The 23,729-nt window shown below is 34.8% G+C and overlaps 1 protein-coding gene across 4 annotated transcripts in view; it reads left to right on the top strand.

Annotated features, from left to right (window-relative positions):
- The window catches only part of ZNF326 (zinc finger protein 326), a 36,291-nt gene extending 13,640 nt beyond the window's left edge, over positions 1–22,651 (top strand). For 2 of the 4 annotated variants that reach the window (XM_040232356.1, XM_040232352.1), the window contains 7 exons: positions 2,045–2,243; positions 7,978–8,089; positions 9,910–10,057; positions 11,387–11,486; positions 16,215–16,345; positions 17,397–17,492; positions 21,822–22,651. In XM_040232356.1, the coding sequence (XP_040088290.1) occupies positions 2,048–2,243; positions 7,978–8,089; positions 9,910–10,057; positions 11,387–11,486; positions 16,215–16,345; positions 17,397–17,492; positions 21,822–22,154 (1,116 nt within the window). In that variant the 5' untranslated portion in view covers positions 2,045–2,047 and the 3' untranslated portion in view covers positions 22,155–22,651. The remainder of the gene's footprint in view (positions 1–2,044; positions 2,244–7,977; positions 8,090–9,909; positions 10,058–11,386; positions 11,487–16,214; positions 16,346–17,396; positions 17,493–21,821) is intronic. The other 2 variants (XM_040232353.1, XM_040232355.1) reach the window with 1 other exon arrangement.
- Positions 22,652–23,729: the final 1,078 nt, after the last annotated feature.

Raw genomic sequence — 23,729 nt, 5'->3', positions numbered from 1 at the left:
TAGTGGGACAGTTCTTGGATTATTTTAAAGGTAATGAACCCTTTTGGAGTTTCTGAGTAGGTTAAAGGTGCAATGTATGATAAAACGTATATACTTTGCTGCTAAACTCCAGCACATAGAATTTCTTCAAAGCTTCATATTTCACATTAAACACAAGAGAGACTAACAGTTGGTGATAGCTGAGGGTACTTTAGCCAGGTTTACGTGGTGAGGAAGTTGATATGTATAGTAGATTGTAGATGAGTTGTGGTCAGTATAATTTTGCTAACTCACTCTCTTACAGTATGTTCTATTGCTGGGTGTTCTGTCTTACCTCTGTCACTAGTTTTACTGTTGAGAAATAATTTCCTCCCTATAGAAACATGTCTATGGCTTCTTCCCAGGAAGTAATATTTTATAAGTTACTGCTTAAATGAATAAATATGCTAGTCTTCAAATATTTAATTTCAGGATATGTAGTATAAAGGTTATGCCTTTACATTCTTAGGTAACTTGACTGACAAGAAATTTTACCTAGGAAGTGTACATAGATTGTGGAGTTATTATGTAGTTTGATTTATAAAGAATACTGTATTTTTGCCATCATGTAAGAATTTTTTTTTTTTTGGAAGTGAGGTGCTCTTAATATTCTCTTTGCAGAGGAAAGTGCTTCTGTTCAGAAAATGTAGTAGGGCACATATTTTTGACTGCTCACTAATCTTTGGTATATCAGCATAGTTTGTCATACTTGTGTAGAAATTTTGCATTTATAACAGTTACTCGTTACTTATGTAAAATGCATTGCACCTTTAATGGATAAATAAAGATTTTTCTGATGTAACTATTTAAATCACCTGGAAACAATTTATTCAAGGTTAGATAGGTATTCCTAAGCATAATATACAAATGTAAGCAACTAGTATGTTGCTGTTCTACCATGCTTTATGGTTGTAGATTAATTGAAAATAGTTGGGATAATAGGCTTTGGATTTTGAAATTGAAAATCTACTCCAGCTTGAAAATTTGGAAAACTCTTAATGTTTTCCATGCTGTATATTACTTTAGGCAAACAATTTTTTCCTCAAAGACACTTGAAATGCCAATTTTGTTTTCATGATAGAAAAACAGGTATTCCTGTACTTTGTTTCCACCATTCTAGTCGAAGTCGACTTTTCTTTCTTTCTTCCTGTTAATGAAATAGATGAAACAATAGGTCTTTCCTTTTTAATCTTCACTTGTACAATTCCCATTGGATCCTTCTCTTCAGATTACTCCTCAATCTTTATCTTCTAAAAGTAAGGTTAGTAGAATAAATTTGTATGAACATGTGGCTTCTTGGTGTAGTGGGTTTTGTTAACGACGAGAAGAAAGGACACAAAGAGTCGTTTGGTTGCATGACTCTTCGTCTGTAAACTTTTGCTTCGTGGGCTTCTGGGTGAGAATATGTTTCTCTAGGTAAGAATGTGAATGGAACGTCAGATGCAATTCTTTATCTGAAGTGTGTCTTGGAAGTTGATGCATGGTTATGCTTTAACTCTCCTATTTCATACTAATGTTCCATCTCGCCTTCTCATCCCTTTTTCAACAGGGAGAAATCCTAAATCATTTCTGGATCTTTTTTAACTTCAAACTTCAGATATGGTCTTCTTTGTGTATCTTAGTTTTAAGCCAGGTTTTAGTAAAGATTTCTTTTAAGGTCTTTTCATGGGAAAACATCGATTAGGAACTCTGAAGAGGAGTTGTCAGAGAGTTGTACAAGTGGTAATATTCTCACAGGCACATAACGTTGTTTATGATCTCAAGTAATTTTGAATCATAAGAATCAAACAATAGGAAATATCCATATTTGTTCTTGTGGAAATAAAAATACTGATTCACTGGATTTGAGTTCCTGTAATAATTTACAGAATTTTTCAGTGTATTTAGAGTGGACTTGTAAATTTTAGTTACATTCTGAGGAATTTTCATTTGAAAAATTCTAGATAGATAAAATGTAATTTATATATGAATTCATACTTTTTCTTTGGATATTGTGCTAATATTTCTTGATTTCACAAATTTGCAGCATATGAGTGATTTTGGAAGCATTCATAGACCTGGAATTGTTGTTGACTATCAAAATAAACCCACCAATGTGACAGTTGCTGCTGCAAGAGGAATAAAGAGAAAAATGATGCAACCATTTAATAAGCCTGGTGGAACTTTTATCAAGAAACCCAAGCTAGCAAAACCCGTGGAGAAGATGAGCCTCAGCAAATCACCCAGTAAGTTGGAAAACATAATTGCTGTGGTTCAAGGCAGTTTTCATTATTTTTTTTAACTCAGTGCATTTAAATAATTTTTTCATGTTTATGTAGACAAATTGTACAATAATTACAGTTGTAGAAATTAGATCTGTAGTCATGGATATCAAAATTACCAAAAGATACTTATAAATTCACATGCCCTGATTCACCCCTTTTCCCTAAATCTTGACTTAGGGTGGAACCAGAACATCTATATTTTTAAAAAGATCTTACACATGATTTTGATTTGGATTCCTTTCTTGGGTGTTATATTTATTGTTGGGTAATTATTGAGGAAGTGGTATGTTCCACTACATAGAGTCTCTTTCATGAGGTCAAAGGCAAGAAATTTTTCATCGTCCTTGATGCCAGGAAAAGCTATATGTTCTAGAAAATTAATTTGCCTTTTGTCTTCTGGACTTTATTCTTAGAGATAATCATACTTCCATTTTTACATTGTTAAAAATTAAGAGCCAGTGAAAGTGAAATTAAGAAAACGATTCATGGTAGCATCAAGAAGTAAATACTCAGGAATAAATTTAACAAAAGAAGTACAAAACTTATACTTTGAAAACTATAAAACATTGTTAAAAGAAATTAAAGAAGATCTAAATAAATGGGATACTAAATAAATGTTCACAGATCAGAAGACTTAATGTTAAGATGGTAATACTCCCCAGACTGATCTACTGATTCAGCCCAATTCCTGTCAGAATGTCACCTGACTTATTTGCAAAAATTGACAAGTTGATTCAAAAATTCATAGGGAATTGCAAGGAACCTACAATAGCCAAACAATCCTAAAAAAGGAAGAAAACAGAAAGAGTACTGCTTCATGATTTCAAAACTTAACTACAAAGCCACAGTAATTAAGACAGAGTGGTACTGGCAAAAGGACGGATATATAGATCAACGGAATAGAATTGAGAGTCCAGAGATAAACTCATAAATCTATGGTAAATGTTTTTTTTTTAGCCAAGATGTCAGAATTATTTAGTGAGGAGAGAATAGTCTTTTCCACAAACGCTGCTGGAACAACTGGATAGCCACACGCACAAACTAACATACAGCACCTAAATGCAAGGGCTAGAACTATAAAACTCTCAGAAGAAAACAAGAGTAAGTCTTCATGACTTTGGATTTGGCAAGAAATTCATCTGACACTGAAAGAGCAACCAGATGATAAACAGGTAAATTGGACTTTGGGCTTCACTGGCGGCTCAGCAGTAGAGGATCTGCCTGCCAGTGCAGGAGACACAGGTTTGATCCCTAGGTCAGGAAGATCCCCTGGAGAAGAAAAATGGCCACCCACTCCAGTATTCTTGCCTGGGAAATTCCGCGAACGAAAGAGCCTGGTGGGCAATAGTCCACAGTCGCAAAAGAGTTGGACACAACTTACTGACCAAACAACAGTGAAACTGGATTTTATCAAAATTAAAACCTTTTTTGCTTCAGAGGACACATTAAGAAAGCTAAAAGATAGCTCACAGAGAAGGAGAAAACATTTGCAAATTATACCTCTAAGAGACTTGTATCTAGAATATATAGAATTTTTAAATTCAATAAAAAGACAAATAGCCCATTTGAAAAAAGCATCTGAACAGACATTTTCTCCCCCAAAAGATATACAGATAGCCAATAAGCCCATGAAAAAGTGCTCAACAGTTAGTTGCTGCTGCTGCTTCTAAGTCGCTTCAGTCGTGTCCGACTGTGCGACCCCATAGACGGCAGCCCACCAGGCTCCCCCATCTCTGGGATTCTAAAATCAAGACCGTGTGAAATTGACCACTTTTACTTACCTGAATGACTAGAATCAAAAAGATAATAACAGGCCTTAGCAAGGATGTGGAGAAATCTTCATATACCATTGGTGGAAATGTAAAATGGTCCAGGCACTTTGGAAAACAGTTCCTCAAATGATTAAACAAATTACCATATGATTCAGTAGTTCCACTGTTAGGTACGTATCAAGAAATATGAAAACATATGTCTACACAAAAATTTATGTACAGATACACGTAACATCATTATTCAGAGTAGCCAGAGGTATAAACAACCCGGATGCTCATCAGTGGATGAATGGTTAAATAAAATGTGGTTCGTCCATACAGTAGAGTATTTTCCAGCCTTAAGATGAACTACTGATATATGCTAGAACTTAAATGAACCTTGAAAAGGTTAATAAAATGAAAGAAACTAGTCACAAAAGTCCACATATATGATTCTTTTCATTTGGAAGTCTAGAATACAGAAATCTATAGGGTTAGAAAGTAGATTAGTGGTTGCTTTGGGCTGTGGGGTGTATAAGGAGAAATAAATAACAGGATACCAGATTTCTTCGTGAGGTGATGAAAATGTTCTAGAGTTGATTAAGGTGATGTTTGTGCATATCTGTGAATGTTCTGAAAAACATTGATTACATACTTCAAAAGGGTGAATCATATGGTATGAATTATGTCTTAATAAACCTTAAACATTTGAGCTGGGTTATTGTTACTTTCTCTGTTACTGTATTTTATTTAACTTTGTAATATATCTCTAAATGAAATCAAGTGCATTTGATCAAAATAGATTGTCAAGAATATACATAAATAAAAGGTAAGGAAATGTCTTTTTCAGCATTCATTGTGAAAACATAATAGCAAATACTATACAATAGATACTTTACCATTTTTGACTGTACACTGAATTATGTTTTGGTTTTTATATTTTATTTTTGCCTTGATGATTGAAAAGTATTTTATCTTTCCAAATTAGGTGACATTACAAGGGATTAAAAATCTCTCCTCCTTAGATTTAATATTGGATTATCTGTTATTGGGACTGGGCAAGGGGAAGATCATTGTAATGAATGAATATTTTAAATTTTTGTGATCTAATTTTTAAAACATCCTTGCGTCCAGTTTAAAAAATAAGATACATTAATTGTTAAGATGAATTTATTACTTCCTTTGATGTTGGAGGTGCTTAACAAGTCATGATAGCCTTCAAATAATTATTTAAAAAAGAAAGTGGAAGGGAAGAAGCAAGGAGGCCCTAGATAAGTCCTACTTTAAAACATGTTTTTTGTATATTTTTGGATACTGACAGTATATTTATTTTGTTCTTTGAATTTCATTTCTATTTAAATCGCTTCAGGATTAATACATGTATCCAGTTTGACAGAAAGATTGTATATATAATTGTTAGTAAACTAGCACTTAACTGAATGCTTACTGCATACTAGGCAGCAGTGTGTTAAAGGGCATAACAGACATTGCTATGTAATTCTCACATCAGCCTGCTCAGGTGTGGGTAGTGTACCAAACCCTCTACAGCTGAAAAAAACAGGAACAGAACAGATAAATTTGCTGCCTGGATCAAACAGCTGGCAAAGCCAGGGTTTATTCAGGGCAAGTCTTCCTCTAGAGACCCTTCAGGTAAAGATCCATGTGATTGTAATGGAAAATTACTTTGTATTTTATTATCCTTATTTAAAACAACTTTTTTTAAATAATTAGAACATTACAGACATTTTAATGTGTCATATCAAAAATATGATATTTGGAATTGCAAATATTGGATTTTTTCCCTCAAAATTATGAATTTTAATCCAAAACTCAGTAACACTTTAAATACTATTTTTAAATCTACTTTCCTGCCATGCTTTGCATTGGACATCTATATTATTTAGTAAAAAATAACAATATTCTGGAATTCTGGAAACCTGATTAGAGTGTGTGTTAGTAGGAATAAGTTTTATACTGTTACTTGATGGATTGTTATTTACTGAATTGTGTACTCTAAATATTACTAGAATAGGCAATTCAGTTGATCTTCTTTGGATAGATTTCAAAGGTATATTTTGCAGGTATAGTTAAATAAATATTACAAAGTTTGATATAGATACTTATTTGTCACTAAAGCAGATATATGTGACTTAACTTCTTTTTTTCTTTTAAACAAAACTTGAGAGTAGTGTAGTATATAACTTATATAACTTAAGAATGAAACCAAAATTCTGTAGTCAAATCAGGTTTTCACTGTCAGGCATGAGGTGGGCATTCTGAATGGTAACAGCTGAGTATTCAGGAATAAGAAGTCTTGCTATGCTGTACTATATAGACTGTATGATCTGTTGAAAATGGGTAGAGGTACAGTGTGTATCAGCTGTAGCATGTGAAAGGAAAAGGAAATTGCTTCTAGTTTAAGGTCGTATACAACCAAATTTTTCCATAGAGTGAGGGTTTGAGGGAAACTCAAAGAGGATATTGAAAATGATTAGTAAAATAGGAACGTATGTTTAACCTGTTATAAAATGATGAAAAATAATCTAGATACTGAACTTTAAGGTATTGAGTTTATATGGTTTTGAGACATCCTGCTGTAGGCATAGCAGATACTTAATATTTGTTTATTGTTAAGTTCATGAATCCCCAGGTGTTCATGATTTTGTATTAGATATTTTTCCAAAGGTAATCCAAAAGGATAAACAATGAATAAAAGGAAAAGTTGGAGGGCAGATGAGTTTTTTTTTAAGTCTAAAATTAACTATATTATAAGAAAGAACCTTTTTTTTCTTTAATACGAGATATCACTTCCTATCACATATGAAGTTGATGGTCTTAACAAAAAAAAAAAAGAGAAAATAACAAGTGATGATAATGTGGAGAAATTAGAACCCTTATACATTACTATGAAAATATAAAATGGTGTGGCTGTTGTGGGGAACAGTTTGGTGGTTCAATTCCATTTCTAGATATGTACTTGAAAGAACTGAAAAGAAGTATTCAACCAAAACACTTGTGTACAAATGTTCATAGCAGCATTATTCACAGTTGTCAAAAGGTTAAAACAATCCAGATGTTCATCAGCAGATGAATGAATGAAAAGGCAATGTGATGTATTTGCACAATGAAATATTATTGAGCTTTAAAAAGGAAGGAGGTACTGATACATGGTACAACACATGGAAGAGCCTTGAAGACATTATGCTAAATAAAAGAAACCAGATAAAAAAGTCCACATACTGTATCCTTCCTTTTATATGCAATATCCAGGATAGGAAAATCTGTAGAGACAGAAAGCAGATTAGTAGTTTTACCAGGTGCTTTAGTGACTTCTGTTTGGACTGATTAAAAAGTTCTGGAACTAAATAGTGGTGATGGTTGCATGACCTTGTGATAAACTTAATGTCACTAAACTGACATTTTGAAATGGCTAAAATAGTACATTTTGTGTATTCACATTAAGACATGTTTTGAGAAAAAGAGGAAGAACCTGCTTTTATTCATTTTAAGAAATTTTAAGAAAGCTGCTATAATATTGAGTTTTTGCATCCAAGGCGCTCTCTCTAGCGCTCACCGTTTTTCCACTTTCATGCAAGGTCGGGTTATTTGTCAAATGTTTTCCAAGGTGTGATAATTCAAAGTTATTTTAGGTAATATGGATATTATTACTTAAAATGAAGATAAAAAATGAGTGGATCTAGAGAAAAATAATTAGCAAATAATAAACATAGGTGAGAAGTAAATAGATAAAATTTATGATGAAAGTATTCATGTGAATGAAGTTTCAGAAATACTGAGTAATCTCAAACTCTGATTTTTCTGGTGAGTTCAGTTTAGATAATGACCACCAAATAAATCATCTGTCTGTAGTTTATGAATTGGGGACTGGAAAAGGAGAATGGAGAAGTGATTTTTAGTTTTAACTTTTTTGTCTGATCCCCTAGCAAAAACTGATCCTAAAAATGAAGAAGAAGAAAAGCGGCGAATTGAAGCTCGGCGAGAGAAACAAAGACGCAGAAGAGAAAAAAACAGTGAGAAATACGGAGATGGATACAGGTTTGTGCTTAGTAGAGTCAGAAAATTGGACTCATTAAAAAACTATTTCTAGGATTTGAGGGTGGGAAAATTGAGTAAAGGTGGCCAAAAGGTACAAACTTCCATTATATGATAAATAAGTTCTGAGGATATATTGTAGAGATGATGACTGTTGTTAACAATACTGTATTATATATTTGAAATTGCTAAGAGAGTAGATCTTCAAGGTTCTCATCACAAGAAAAAAATTACAACTAGTGAGGTGCTGGACAGTAACTAAACTCATAGTGCTCATCATTTCATAATATATACATATATCAAATAATTATGTTGTACATCTTAAACTTATACAATGTTATATTTTTTAAAAGATTTTAAAAATCAAATTTTTAAAAAGACTGTATTTTTAACAAATTTATTATTGTTGGTGTTTTAACCTGGTATTACAGTTACTCTACAGTTATATAGAGTTAGCCTGTGTTTGATACCTGTCTCAAGGATATTGACAGGTATGTTCAGTTTGCTACTGTCCACCTCCTCCATAACGATTTGCTCCTCAAGGTCTAAAAGAATGCTTTATCACTGTCTTTGAGACTTTCAAGCCACTGACAATCACTCTATATAGATTTTACAGCTAGAATTCCTGGTTTTTTTAGGTGCACAAGCAATAATCTATCTGGCCAAAAGAGATTGTGATGTTTCGTTAATTTTATGATACAGACTGATTTCAGAAATGCGATCAGGAAAAATATGTCTTAGAATCAATAAAATACTATGTTTAAGCATCAAATAAAACAAAAAAAACACCTAAACATGTTTCTTAGAAAAGGCAGATAAATTAACTGTGATGTGAAAAAATTCCTGAGAGTCAAATGAAAAGGATTGGTTAAAGACATATAGGAGTGATTTTGATTTTTTGATATTTACAGTCATCCCTTCATATGCATGGTGAATTGGCTCTAGGATCACCACCTCTCCTACACAGCCTCCACATCCCCAACCCCTTGGAAGACCAAACTGTGAGGATGCTCTGTGAGGGTTCTCACCTCGTTAAGATTAGAAAACTAAGGCCCAGAGAGTTTAAGTTGCCTAAAGTCACATGAAGATGCTAAGAAATAAACCCAGCAGTAGATTTCAGATTCTATACTCTTACTCAGGAAAATAAATATAATAGTACTCTAAGGAATTAGGTGGAAAATGGAGACTCAAGATAAACCCATTAAGAGACTGTTGTCATAATTTGAAGAAAAGGAAGTAACAGGGATATATGAGATAAGAATAATTAAATGGGAGAAAAGGGAAAATTCATTCTGGAGTGACTCTTGAGCTTTTCAATGAGTGCATATGTCCAGTGCAGGCCTGTTAGTCATCCTGAAGTGATTTTTGATCATCTAAGAGCTCTGATAGAGTGAATTACGGTTTTCTGGTGTCCTACCTACCTTTGTTTCTGCTTCAGTGATTTGGAAGCTTGAAGATAGAAGAGTGTAACGTTAGTGGAACTTTGGAACTTGATACTGCTTGAAGTTTGCTTTGGCTTTCTGATCTAGACTTGAAGTGGATAGTTAGGATTAGATGAAATAGATCCACTGATTCTGTTTTTCATACCCATTAACTCCAGTGTGGTCCAGAAATGCCAATTAGTATGATGACAGTGTTGTCCAGACAAGTACTTAAATGCTTTTTTTTTTTTTTTCTGACTTGAGCTAAATTTAAATCAACCATTACTTGGAAGAGAGGAAATCATTTATGCTGGTAAAATTGATTTCATTGGGATAGTCTTATGAATGCTTTCTAAGTAAATAAGGTAATATTTAAACAAACACTTTTTTTTCCCTTTACAGAATGGCATTCACATGTTCATTTTGTAAATTTCGAACATTTGAAGAAAAAGATATTGAACTCCATCTGGAAAGTCCTTCACATCAGGAAACGTTAGATCATATTCAAAAACAAACCAAATTTGATAAAGTGGTTATGGAGTTTTTGCATGTAAGTAGTTATTTTTGAAGTGAGAGGCACTTGATCTGACATTTTAATTTCTTAGATTTTCATCGTTACCCATAGTTCTCCTGTTTCTAAGAATTCAATTTACTGTTCACTTAAAAAAGGTTGTGTTAATATTAGTTTAGAAGTAGATGTGAATTCCTCTTTCATAGGTTGTGATTTGAGAGTACATTTTACATTTTTTACAGAAGTTTCTGACAGAGGTGTCAGGAAAATTCCTTTAACAGCTGTTTATTGATACCAAATCAGCTGTCGTCTATTAACAGTCTTCTATGCACCTGGTGTTGTGCTGGGTATTTTTCTTCATATTTCACTTCAACCTTATACCAATTTGTCTTTATCCTAAAAGATTATGCTCAGAGCAGTTTAGTGACTTTCAATAAATGGAAGTCTGAATTGAATTCAGAGCCAGAGAGCCTGTTTAGCGTCCTTTATCAGAGTGTGGTCATCAGTTCAACAGTTTTTCTTGAATACTTAAGAGTAGGTGCTATGCAGGCACAGCACCTGAAGACACTGAAGACACAGACATCCCCTTTAGTGAACTAACAGAAATTGGAAATCAAACACACACACACAGATGACACTATTAAGTAGAAGAGCCCTGAGTGATAGTGTAAGTGGTATTGACTTGGAGAAGGGTAGGATAGTTTGGGTCAGGGCTGGAGCTGGACTGCTAACTGTACTTAAAATTAATTTGGGCAAAAGAGATGGAATTGTTAGAAGGTTAGAAGTACAGTGATCCTGTATCCTTGGAGAATTGTGTTACCTTAATTAAATTTCTTTCTGTAATTTTGTTCAACTAATTCCTGTCATTTAGGACTTAAGTATTCACTTCCTCTGAGATCTCTTGCCTATTCCAGCTGTCTTTGATCTCTCTCTATATATATGCCTAAAATATTAATACATCTTGAAAAGTAAATACTTTTTGCAGTTTCCTGGGCCTAAAATATTAATACATCTTGAAAAGTAAATACTTTTTGCAATTTCCTGGTACTTCATTATAGTTTAGAAGTAGATGTGAATTCCTCTTTCATAGATTGTGATTTGAGAGTACATTTTACATTTTTTACAGAAGTTTCTGACAGAGGCATCAGGAAAATTCCTTTAACAGCTGTTTATTGATACCAAATCAGCTGTCGTCTATTAACAGTCTTCTATGCACCTGGTGTTGTGCTGGGTATTAGATTGTAAGCTCCTTGAAAACATTTACCAGTTTTATATAACAGGTACTGTTACTTTTCATAGGCCAAGCATGGTGCTGGGCCTATACTACGTACTCACTAAAAACTTTTTGGATTCTATTTTGTTTTCTAGGAGTGTATGGTAAATAAATTCAAGAAAACATCTATTCGTAAGCAACAGACAAATAATCAAACAGAGGCAGTCAAAATAATAGAAAAGGATGTTATGGAAGGTAAGTTAACAAATTGATTTAGAAATTTACATATATATTTTATATACCATAACCTATTTCATTGTAAATGATGCCCATTAGAGTGATACAGTACATAGTCATATATGGTAGGTCTGAGTGTGTTATCAGAAATGAACTCCTTTGATTCCTGTTCTCATGCTTACAAGTTTATCACTACCTTCTCTTAGGTCTTTCACTTCCTTTCCTTCATAGAGAAAGTATCAGCTTTGCCTCTACTGGAAGATACAGTCATCCCTAGGTATTTGAGAGAGAGGTTTCAGGACCTGCTTGAGGTATCAGAATATGCAGATACTCAAGGCCCATAGTTGGTTTTCCAGTATTTATAGATGCAGAAGCCATGGATACAGAGGGCTGCCTGTACTTGTATATGTCATCTATCTCTCTTATTCCTTCTCATCTCCTTAAAGACTTCTGCTCAAATCGTGAATTCTTCTCTTCTGTGTTTCAGGCTTTCCTTGTCTTTTGATTCTGTCTCTGAAGCCTATACACTTACTTAAACAAACAAACAAATTAAAAAAGACCTAAAGAAAATAGAAAAACATAGACACTAATTCCTGTAAAACCTGCCTTTCTCTTTAAACAACCACCCTTCTTTAAGCATAGTCCTCACTGTCTCTGTTTCTTCATTCTCACTTACTACTTTACCCACAGTGGACAAGTTTCTGCTATCATTAGTGTACTGAAACTGCTATGACGGAGGACACCAACACCAACTTCAGTTTTATTCGGCAACATTTTCCACTGATAACTGTTATTTATAAATCTATTTCCTGCCTTGGTTTCTGTGGTACTCACTGCCTCTCTTTACTCCCTTGTCATTTTTACTCTTTGTGGTTTTCTTTCTCTACTAAGGTTTTAGAAGTTGATATTTTGCAGTATTCTGTCAGTCCTGTTAACATTTCTCTTTATATTTCTTCCTGATGAATTAATTTATATACAGAATTTAAATCAACATCTATATGTTGATTACTTATAGATATATATCTCCAGCACAGATATCTCTTCTGAACTCCAGTCTCCTACATCTAGCTGCCTACTGACATCTCTCTTTAGCAGTCTCACAAATTGAACATACTAAAAAAATTTATCCTTCCCTTGAGTATCCCCCACCTCATGAAGAAAACAAGACAAAACTTAACGGGTATCTCCTTCATTTATCTTGGGAAGTGACCCCATCAATGCCAGAACTGTGCAGTTAATCTTAGTACTTACATTTGCTTTACTATGTCTGTAGTATTTTTGTTCAGTCGATTCTCGATTCTGTCTTTTGAATACGTACCAAGTCTGTTTTCTTTATGTCTTTTTAAAATACTGAATTTGTTAAAATCTTTATGTGTTCTATTTTTCTAATTAGTTTCCTTCCTTTCAGTCTTATCTCTTATTCTACAACATGATTTTATTACTTGAAGAATTTAAATAATAAAATGGCTTCTGCATCTTCCACAGAATAAAGTTCAAATTCCTAGGCATGGCATACAAAGTTCTTCATGATCTTGGCCTTGCTCTTTTCCCGTTTTGTTCCTTCTTTAGTCTGTGCCCCAGCAATGAGGAATTACTTGCAGTTCCCAGAAAGTACCATTTTCTCTTAGATCTTTCTTTTGCATCGACAGCTGTCTGGCTGGGTCTGACGGAGGTTGGTTCTAGGACCTTCCTGCAGATACCAAAATCTGTCATGCTCAAATCCCTTATACAAAATGGGTGTAGTATTTGCATATAAACCATGTATGTCTTCTTATATACTTTATTTTTTGGACATTTTCTTTAATTTTATTTTAAATTTATCTTTTTGATTGGAGAATAATTACAATATTGTGTTGTTTCTGCCATATTTCTTATATCATCTCTAGATTACTTACGATACTTAATGTAAATAATTGTCGGTGTGGAGTTTTGATTTTTTGGAACTTTTTAGAAGTTTTTTTTTTTTTTTAAATATTTTCTGTCCATGGTTGGTTGAATCTGCAGAGTTGGAACCAGCAGATACAAATGGTCACCATATAGTACGTTACAGTATTACTTCAAGAATGAAATGTGAAAGATCATGCAGATCTTTTTATTTAGTTGAAGCTGCATGTTATCTATTGTTTTCTTAATCAAATGTCATGATAAATTCAATTGCCCAAGGAAGAGCCAAATCAGTTTTTCTCAACATAAAAAAATACATGATTCTTTAAAAATGATATAATTCTAAGGAAACTGGTGTGTTCCTAACAGTTTTTCATATGCAGCATTTAAAGAAAATTCCTGTGAACGTACATATAACTTACTGCTGCTGCTGCTAAGTTGGCTTCAGTTGTGTCCGACTCTTTGTGACCCCATAGACGGCAGCCCACCAGGCTCCTCCGTCCCTGGAATTCTCCAGGCAAGAACACTGGAGTGGGTTGGCATTTCCTTCTCCAATGCAGGAAAGTGAAAAGTGAAAGTGAAGTCGCTCAGTCGTGTCTGACTCTTCGCTACCCCGTGGACTGCAGCCCACCAGGCTCCTCCGTCCATGGGATTCTCCAGGCAAGGGTACTGGAGTGGGGTGCCATTGCCTTCGCCATATAACTTACTTATTTAGCATATTTACTAAAGTTCTATTATGTGGCTGGCACTGTTCCAAGGAACCAGAGATACAGTGATAAGTCTGGGAGCCAAAGCTGTTATTTTCTTTCTATTGAGATGTGTAGAAATCAACAAATAAAATAGGTTTTAAAAACATATAAAGTAGCCTTCACTTGTAATAACTCTCAATCACCGTTTTTAAGATCTAACATATATTTTTGTCTTTTATGAATCCAATTTTGACTTTTTCCTGTCTCTACCCACCCACATTCATAAGCATGAAAATTCTTATTTTACTACAGAATCAACATTTTTATATTATATTTTTGGGGGTTGAACTTACAGGCCTCAGAAAATCATTGTATAAGATGAGTAGGAAATATAATGTAATTATAGTTTATAATTTTAATCTTATATCCATATAGTTTTTTAACGTCCCCTAGACTGTAAACCGGGAGACACTGAAATGAAGCCAAGAACATAAAACAAGGTGTAAAGATGTCATGTATTGAAATCCTAGTCTGTTCTGTCACTGTGGAGTTATGTTAGAAATCAATATCAAAAGATACTTTAAAATAATCCACATATTTTAAAGTGCAATGTGACATTTACCAAGAGAGATCTTTAGCTTAGCTATTGAAAGCCTTGATAAAGTTCGCAAGCTGAAAAAACACAGGTGATGATTGTAGAGAAGTGCCGGGAGCCAGCATGGGAGATCCCACCCATGACAAGGTCATGCGGAGGAGACCTGACAAGCAAGGTGGATCAGCACTCGAGGGACTCCCTGGACCTGCTCGAGCATCTACCCTAAACCAAAATCTGTCTGTCTACTGTTTACTCTATTATGCCTTTCACCAACTCTTCTGACATTAACAGGGGCCTATCCCCGACCACCTTTCTCTGGAGAAAATCAACTCAGGGCTCTAGTTGATAAGTCTCCTGGGCATGAAAGGAGCATTTCAATTCAAACCCCCCTGTTAGCATTGTAGCTTGCTTGCCAGGTTTATCCAGACTCTTGGAATTATGCATATGCTTGTTCACAACATCCCAACCATGACACGGGAAGCCTAAGCATTCTAAAAATATAGAGCCCTTCGAGGGGTGAAAAAGTTTTATTAGAATAATACTGGTGAAGGGTTTCATTGTTGAGCCAATGCTTGCTGCCAAGTTCCCATATCCCTTATCCATTGTGTGCCTGGGAGTGCATTAGTTAATGTAGTTGGAATGTAAGAAAAACAAGTAGTAGCCTTGTTATTAACCATTCAGACCTTTGAGCTAATAAGTTCTTTCTTTGTTGTGACCCACTGCACCTTTGCTCCGTGAGAATGTAACTCTGTTTAGTACTTTCTGAGGCTGACACAGATTAGAAATATAAAGAAAAAAAACACTTCAAGGGAAAACAAGTTTTCTGGTTGATCAACCTTTATCATAAAAGGGTCATAAAATGTCAACAGGCCTCCAGGCCAGAAGATAATGTACGTAAGACCCTTGTTTATGGAAAGGCATACAGAAAAAAATCCTGGTTTCAATAAGGGCAAAACTGCTGGAGTGTTTGAGCTGACTCTGCATGACCTTGCATCTTTCATTTTCCTCTCTGTACAAGTCAGGGTATAAAAGCCCCTTTTGAAAATAAAGTTATGGGCCTCGCTCACTGAAGCTTGGTCTCCTCGTATCTCTCTCTCTCTCTTTTCGCCAATGCCGTCCATCCTGAGGGTATCCCTGGACCCTGCCGAGGAAAGAATTTAAATGAGAAATTAATATCATAATAAGAGATTAATATAAAAATGAGAGATTAATATCAAAGATACTTTGAAAATCTCATGTATTTACTTTTAATTGATGTGTGTATCTAAGCAGCCATAACAAGGAAACTATTTGTAACAAAAATGAAGAGAGAATTTATCAGGTTTTGTTACATGCATTCTGAAGCTGCTCAGTGCAACTAAATACCATGTGGAATCTGAATAAAGTATGAAAACATAATTATCCTTTCATTTTTAATCTATGCAGATTTATGAGATACGGTAGAATAACTCTATACTCTGATCCTTTTGTTTGGAAGAAGGAGTATAAATCATAATGGAAATGAAATAGTTAAAACTTGATATGTCAGGAGTATATGAATCATTGCTTTTCTCATTAATAGTTGCATTTCTTTTGTAGGTGTTACTGCAGATGATCACATGATGAAAGTAGAGACTGTTCACTGCAGTGCTTGCAGTGTGTATATCCCTGCTTTACATAGCTCAGTTCAGCAGCACTTAAAATCTCCTGATCATATCAAAGGAAAGCAGGTCAGTTTTAATCTACCTTAATAAAGTCAATGAATTATTTATCTGATCTCTTATTGCCCTTTAAAGGCTATTGTTTCACACCTGCCTACTTGTGTACAATCCAGTTGATCTCATGAGTGACTTACTGTAAAGATACTTAGAGAGGCAGTGTAGTATAGTGGTTAAGTGTAGTATTGTGGGCTCCAGAGCAAGACTTCTGTGAATCCTGGTTCAGTACATACATATGTTAAGCAAGTAATAAACTTTTCTTTGTCTAAGTTTCCTTATCTATAAAATGAGGATAGATAAATCTGTGATTGATTAAGGATTAGTTTAATTAAAATGTAAAAGGCATCTAAAGTAGTACCTGGCACGTAGTATGTATTCATGAAATCATAGCTGTTATTGAACTGCTTTTTTTATTGTTAACGTTTTTTAAAGGTGGTGCAAAATTGTTTTATGAGTGTGTGTTTGTGTATTTTAGAACAAAAAAGAAAGACTTGTTTTTTGATGATTGGGAAAATAAAAAGCCAGTTACTTTCTATTGTTACATTTTTAGTAGAATTTATTCAGAAATTCTAGGAAACTTTTACTATTTCCTTCTTGATTAGTATTATTTAGCTCCTATGTTGGTTAGTTTTATTTAGTCAATTTATTTCAAATAAAAATATTTATTTTGTGAGAAATTTTTTTGAAAAGCAAATTAAAAATTCAAGTATTAAAGGCTTACGTTTGATAGCATGAAAATTAATAGTCGGAGTAGCTGGGGCTGGAGAAGGTAGCTCCAGAATAGATAGGAGAGAAAGCAAGTGTTTAGTAGACTTGGACTTAAAGAGTATTTAGTGACTGGATGTTTTTTGTTGAAGTTCACTGGTTTTTTGAATCTTCATTGTTTTAATTCATAGATCATTTAGATTGTAGTCGCAGTAGCTTTTGTTGTTCTATAGCTTTATTTGCCAGAAATTAAAGTTATTTAATAATTCTAAGAATTTGAGCATGCAGTCATTTTAATTAAGGGAATATTTTTCATGGCATCGTTTTCAAGTGTCTCAGTGTGTTCTGCTTTTCATAGGCTTATAAGGAACAAATAAAAAGAGAGAGTGTCTTGACTGCTACAAGCATTTTAAATAATCCAATAGTGAAGGCACGATATGAACGTTTTATTAAGGTAAGACTTGAGAGCAAAAACTGGGTTATATTGTAATGTTGCAACAGTTAAATATAGCATGATAACTCTGTGATATTTAATATAGCACAAAATCAGGAGAAATTTACTTGATATCATACATACAGGTAAAATGTCTTTTTTCCTAATTGTTGGGATTTGTTGGGGGTGGGAGCAAGACGCCATTCCTTTCTCATTCCCTTTCTAGCTCTGGGTCATTTGAGAGATACATAAGAATCTTGATAGAAGACTCAAATGTCAGCTTTATCCTTGATTTTTTTTTTTTAAAGGGTGACTTGGATGATATGTCTTAGATAGTTATTGTGGACTTTCTAATATTTCACTCCTAGATAGACTTACCTCCCCCCAACTTCTGTGACTGCTTCAGCTGAACAGCAGTAGGATTCGCTTAGTCAACCACATTACAGAGCAGACTAGAATGCACCCTTTCAGTTGCTTAGAAGACACAAAAGAGGGTCTTGATGCCCAAGTGAATCCCTTCTGTCCCCTCTTTTGGGTGTTCCTAGTGGAGGGAAATTCCTAAGAGGAATGACCTATCCAATTGGTATTTCTTCTTCTAAGCATGCCAGTTGGATAAGTCATTCCTGGATAACACTTGGATGGAAAGCAGGAAGTTCAGATACTTTGCTTCAGAAACAAAGCTCCTGCTCATAGCATCACAAGACCAGAAGGAAGGAGGTTTGCTTCAGTTAGGAAACTCAGAGGTGGGTATACCTGGCCTACTGCTTCTCAGGATTTTTGCCATATATTATTCCAGTGATCCTTCTTTACATATTATTCCTCAACCAGATGACTTCCAAGCTGAATAAATCTCAGTTCCTTCCACTTGTTCCAGAAGGCCCTATTTTCTGATTATTCTATTTGGCACTGTTGACTGCACTCTTGACACCATTTTTAAAAGGTGAATACTGCCCTAATTTGAAATCATATTTTGTTGGTGATATGGTGTCAGAAAGATTAAAGCATCATAGCTAAATTAGGAAAGATTAGATTTTTATTATCCTTGCTATATCACAAACTTGAGAGGTTAATTGTTTCTAATGATGTATGAAGGTAATTTGTAATGAGAAAAGAATACAAAGTAGAATTTCTGTGTAAGGTTTTCAAGTTACACTTTAGAGTCACTTCATGGAATGGGAGATGTTGGAATATCTTGCCTCTCATGCATACTGTGGAGAAAGTAACTTAACTGAGAATCTTCTAGAACCTTGTTACTCTGTGCGATCCAAGGATCAGCAGCATTGACATCACCCTGGAGGCCCTTTAGACATGTAGAGTATCAATTCATATACAGGCCTATTGAATAAGAATCTTCATTTTAAAGAAAGATCGTAGTTGATTTATATGTATGTTAAAACTCAAGAAGCACTGGTGTCTAATTACTCGGAGATGCTCTTTGGCATTTTTTTCCAGCAGTCCTGTCTGCTCCGTTTCTTGCTGTTCTAGAGTCCACAGAAAACTTCTGCTCATAATCAGCTCTGGTCATGGCTTGAAAACACTTCGATCTTTAAGTGCTTAGAATGACAAAATACTTTTTAAAATCTTTGTCCTGTGAAATAATCAGTTCATCAGTTCCTCCCAGTTCTCCACTTACATATGTTCTGCCTTCACTCTGGCCTGGAAACTCATGGTCAGCCCTTAAAACAGTGCAGTGCTGCCATTCTAAAACTCTTTTCTTAATTTTTCTACTGCTTACTAGTTCTCAACTCTGCCATTTATGGTTAGCTTTACTCACTCTCGTTCCTGCTAAAAACATCATGGAATTGTGCCAGTACTATGTTTGCTAGATTTCACTGCAGTTCACAATAATTTTACTTGCTATCAATCAATGTAATATGCTTCCTGTAGTGACTGTTTCAAACTTTTCACTCTTCACATATCCATATTTTATTTACTCCCTTCACTTACCATATTATTGTCTTTTCTCTCGCTCTAGGGAGATTGAAGACCACTGGATGTGAACTCTAACTTTTCTGCTTTCTACTTTTTTTTTCTCATTGTTATATGTGAAGGAAAATATTCTTCTTTGTGCTTTATCTGTGTTCTTGTTTCATCAGTTATCTCCTTATCTCCTGATTTCCCCCCCCATTTATTATCTTACTACTTTATCCCAAAGAGACATGTTTATGAGTTTCTTAAACTAAAAATGACTGAACTTTTCCTAGACTTTAGCCCTTCTTATCTCTTTTCTTATCATCATACTTGAAAAGATGGTTTACTCTGCATTGTGCTCTTTACTTCCTATATATTACTCACTCTCTAATCTAGTATTTCCCAATAGGAGGTGTATGATTAGAATCCCCTGTGAAGTTAAAATCAATTAAAAGCTACCCAGGCCCCTTATAAGACCTTCTGAATTAGGGCTTCTCAAACTTTTCTGGTAAAGATATCTCTAAATATTGACTATGCCAAAGCCTTTGACTGTGTGGATCACAATAAACTGTGGAAAATTCTGAAAGAGATGGGAATACCAGACCACTTAACCTGCCTCTTGAGAAATCTGTATGCAGGTCAGGAAGCAACAGTTAGAACTGGACATGGAATAACAGACTGGTTCCAAATAGGAAAAGGAGTACGTCAAGGCTGTATATTGTCACCCTGTGTATTTAACTTATATGCAGAGTACATCATGAGAAACGCTGGGCTGGAAGAAACACAAGCTGGAATGAAGATTGCAGGGAGAAATATCAATAACCTCAGATATGCAGATGACACCACCCTTATGGCAAAAAGTGAAGAGGAACTAAAAAGCCTCTTGATGAAAGTGAAAGAGGAGAGTGAAAAAGTTGGCTTAAAGCTCAACATTCAGAAAATGAAGATCATGGCATCTGGTCCCATCACTTCATGGGAAATAGATGGGGAAACAGTGGAAACAGTGTCAGACTTTATTTTTTTGGGCTCCAAAATCACTGCAGATGGTGACTGCAGCCATGAAATTAAAAGACGCTTACTCCTTGGAAGAAAAGTTATGACCAACCTGGATAGTATGTTCAAAAGTAGAGACATTACTTTGCTGACTGAGGTCCGTCTCGTCAAGGCTATGGTTTTTCCTGTGGTCATGTATGGATGTGAGAGTTGCACTGTGAAGAAGGCTGAGCACCGAAGAATTGATGCTTTTGAACTGTGGTGTTGGAGAAGACTCTTGAGAGTCCCTTGGACTGCAAGGAGATCCAACCAGTCCATTCTGAAGGAGATCAGCCCTGGGTGTTCTTTGGAAGGAATGATGCCAAAGCTGAAACTCCAGTACTTTGGCCACTTCATGTGAAGAGCTGACTCATTGTAAAAGACTCTGATGCTGGGAGGGATTGGGGGCAGGAGGAGAAGGGGACGACCGAGGATGAGATGGCTGGATGGTATCACTGACTCGATGGACGTGAATCTGAGTGAACTCCAGGAGTTGGTGATGGACAGGGAGGCCTGGCGTGCTGCAATTCATGGGGTCACAGAGTTGGACACGACGGAGCGACTGAACTGAACTGAACTGAAATGCTTGTTAAATATGCAGATTACCAAACTTCTTTCCTGGACACTTGATTCAAGAGGTTTAGGTCTGAAATTATTTCATTTTGTGCTTTTAGCAAGAGCTTCAGTACTTGATTAAATCAGTATCTCAGAGTAATGGACTCTGGACCAGTGTGTTTTGAGAGCTTCAGTTCAGTTCAGTTCAGTTCAGTCGCTCAGTCATGTCCGACTCTTTGCGACCCCATGAATCAACCTGCATCTTCCTACCTAGTGTATCTTAAAGTGTAGCACTAGTCTTATACTTCCCTGTTTTAATAACCTTCATTGCCTCTTCATTTCTTATATTATTAATATAGCCTTCTGATATGCTCTAATTTATGAGACATAATCTAGATACATAATTAAGTAAATTAAAATGCTAAAGCTGTGAATGTTTAGTGAATTACAGATTTATCTTTTTTAAAGTAAAAGTAAAGTATGATACCTAATTTGTTTCTGATTTTCATTTGAGTTTTCAAACGTACTGATTTTCATTTGAATTTTTTAAAGAGAACTTGCAACAGTAGTGCATTGAATACTGATACAATTAAGTAGAACATAAATCTTCATCTGCTTTGTTTTATGGAGTATAAAGTACTGACTTCAGGAATATATATACCCACATTGGTATGAAATAGATACTCAAAAAATATTAAGTAGATTTAAAATACTCAAAAAATATTAAGTAGATTTAATATAAGTTGAAATTAAGTTTCAAATATTTATTTTTAATGATATAGCAAATAAAAATTTCACTGATTAAAAAATAAATGCACTCTTTTAAAAGCTTTTTTTTTTTCATGTTTTTAGGGTGAGAATCCCTTTGAAATTCAAGAGCATTCTCAAGATCAACAAATAGAAGGAGATGAGGAAGAAGAGGAAAAGATTGACGAACCTGTGGAAGAAGAGGAGGAAGAGGAGGAAGAAGAGGAGGAAGTGGGAGAAGTGGAGGAAGTAGAGGAAGGAGGGGAAGGTGGAGGAGTGGAAGGAGTGGGGGACACAGAGGAAGGAGGGGATGTAGAAGGAGAGGGGGAAGTGGCGGCAGTGGGGGAAGGAGAGGGGGAGGGGGTAGGGGAAGTAGAGGAAGAAGAAGCAAAGGAAGAGCCTGTTGGCTTTTCTGTTGACCAAGCAGAAGAAAATTAAATATAAGGTATTAGTCAGTTTGAAAAGAAGCTTTAAATTTTTGTCCCAATGTGGAAAAGGGTAAGAATTTCAGTAGTTTAAAATATGAGAGTTAACACCCATGTTGCATGCATTCCACACATTACAATTTGTTTTATATAATTTCTAAATGTTTGACATTTGTTTAATAAAATGAAGGTAAGACTATTTTAGTTTAGTTTTTATAGCTACCTAACTTAGTTTCAAGAAATTGTTTGTATAATTTTTAAGCTTAATTTTTATTACTTTATTGGTATTGAGGATAACAGATGTGTATTGTTAGTATGTCTGTTCTAATCATTTGAACTTAAATGCTGCTCTTGGGAGTATATATTCAAGTGTGCATTAATGTTTTGAATACTTACCCTAGAAGAGATAAGTTGGGCAAGTATTTTGTGCTCTGTGTATTTTTTTACTGCATTGGACATTGAATATAGTAATTTGCGTTAAGATACGCTTAAAGGCTTTTTGTGACCATGTTTCCCTTTGTAGCAATAAAATGTTTTTTACAAAATTTCTCTCCCTGGACTAGCAATTTAAAATGAAACAGAATTAATCAAATGACTATATAAAATTGGAATTTGCCTTAATATATGAGTTCATCTTGGTATATGAGTGTTTTAAGATAATTAAATTGACTTGAATTAAAGAAAAAATTTCACTTTTTTAAAAGTATGATTAAAATATTTTTAAACATAATTCAACTAGAGATCAACCTGTAACTGACCTGTTTATACTTGTTTTAATTCACTCATTTTCTCTGTGCCTGTGTCAGATCTTGAAATCTTCTTGGAAATACATTTGAATACAAATAATTTTTCATAGTGATGTTAATTCTTTTGTCATGGCTGCTTTTGGCTGAAGAACCAAGAAGCAAACAATCACTTTTTTAAAAAAGAATTATTTCTCTCTTGAATATTTCTCTCCTTTTTATAGCTCATATGCTTCATACTCAAAAGAGAAGATGAGATTGATAGACTGTGTACTCAGTCACTTCAGTCGCTTCAGTCATGTCTGACTTTTTGTGACCCCCCCATGGACTGTAGCCCACCAAGCTCCTTAGTCCATGGGAGTCTCTGGGCAAGAATACTGGAGTGTTTGCCATGCCCTCCTCCAGGGGATCTTCCAGACCTGGGGATCAAACCCGGGTCTGCTGCATTGCAGGCATATTCTTTACCGCTGAGCCATTGGGGAAGATAGATTGATAGATTGTCTTATCTTCAGATGACTGTGTCACTGAAAAAAGTATTGTTCTTGTTTGAATCTTAACTCTGGTAAGGAATCTTTTGGGAGGGGGATTCTCCCAGTGAAATTAGCTTCTGAAAAATTTGAGGCATTGTGTAGATGAACATATGGGTATATAATTTTAAGGCAATAAGTGGGTGAATGTATGGGCATTTGTAGAATTTCGCAGATAATCTCTCTTTTTGTGCACAACAGACTTCTAAAAATAGATTTTTTTAAGGTCAATTTGGGTTTATTGTAGTGGACTAGATTCAGTTCAGTTCAGTCGCTCAGTTGTGTCCAACTCTTTGCCACCCCATGAATCGCAGCACA

This window comes from Oryx dammah, unplaced genomic scaffold (assembly GCF_014754425.2).
Source record: "Oryx dammah isolate SB20612 unplaced genomic scaffold, SCBI_Odam_1.1 HiC_scaffold_28, whole genome shotgun sequence".
NCBI classification, from domain to species: Eukaryota; Metazoa; Chordata; class Mammalia; order Artiodactyla; family Bovidae; genus Oryx; species Oryx dammah.
Note: the sequence above shows the minus strand (reverse complement) of the source record. Positions and strands in the feature narration are given on the sequence as shown.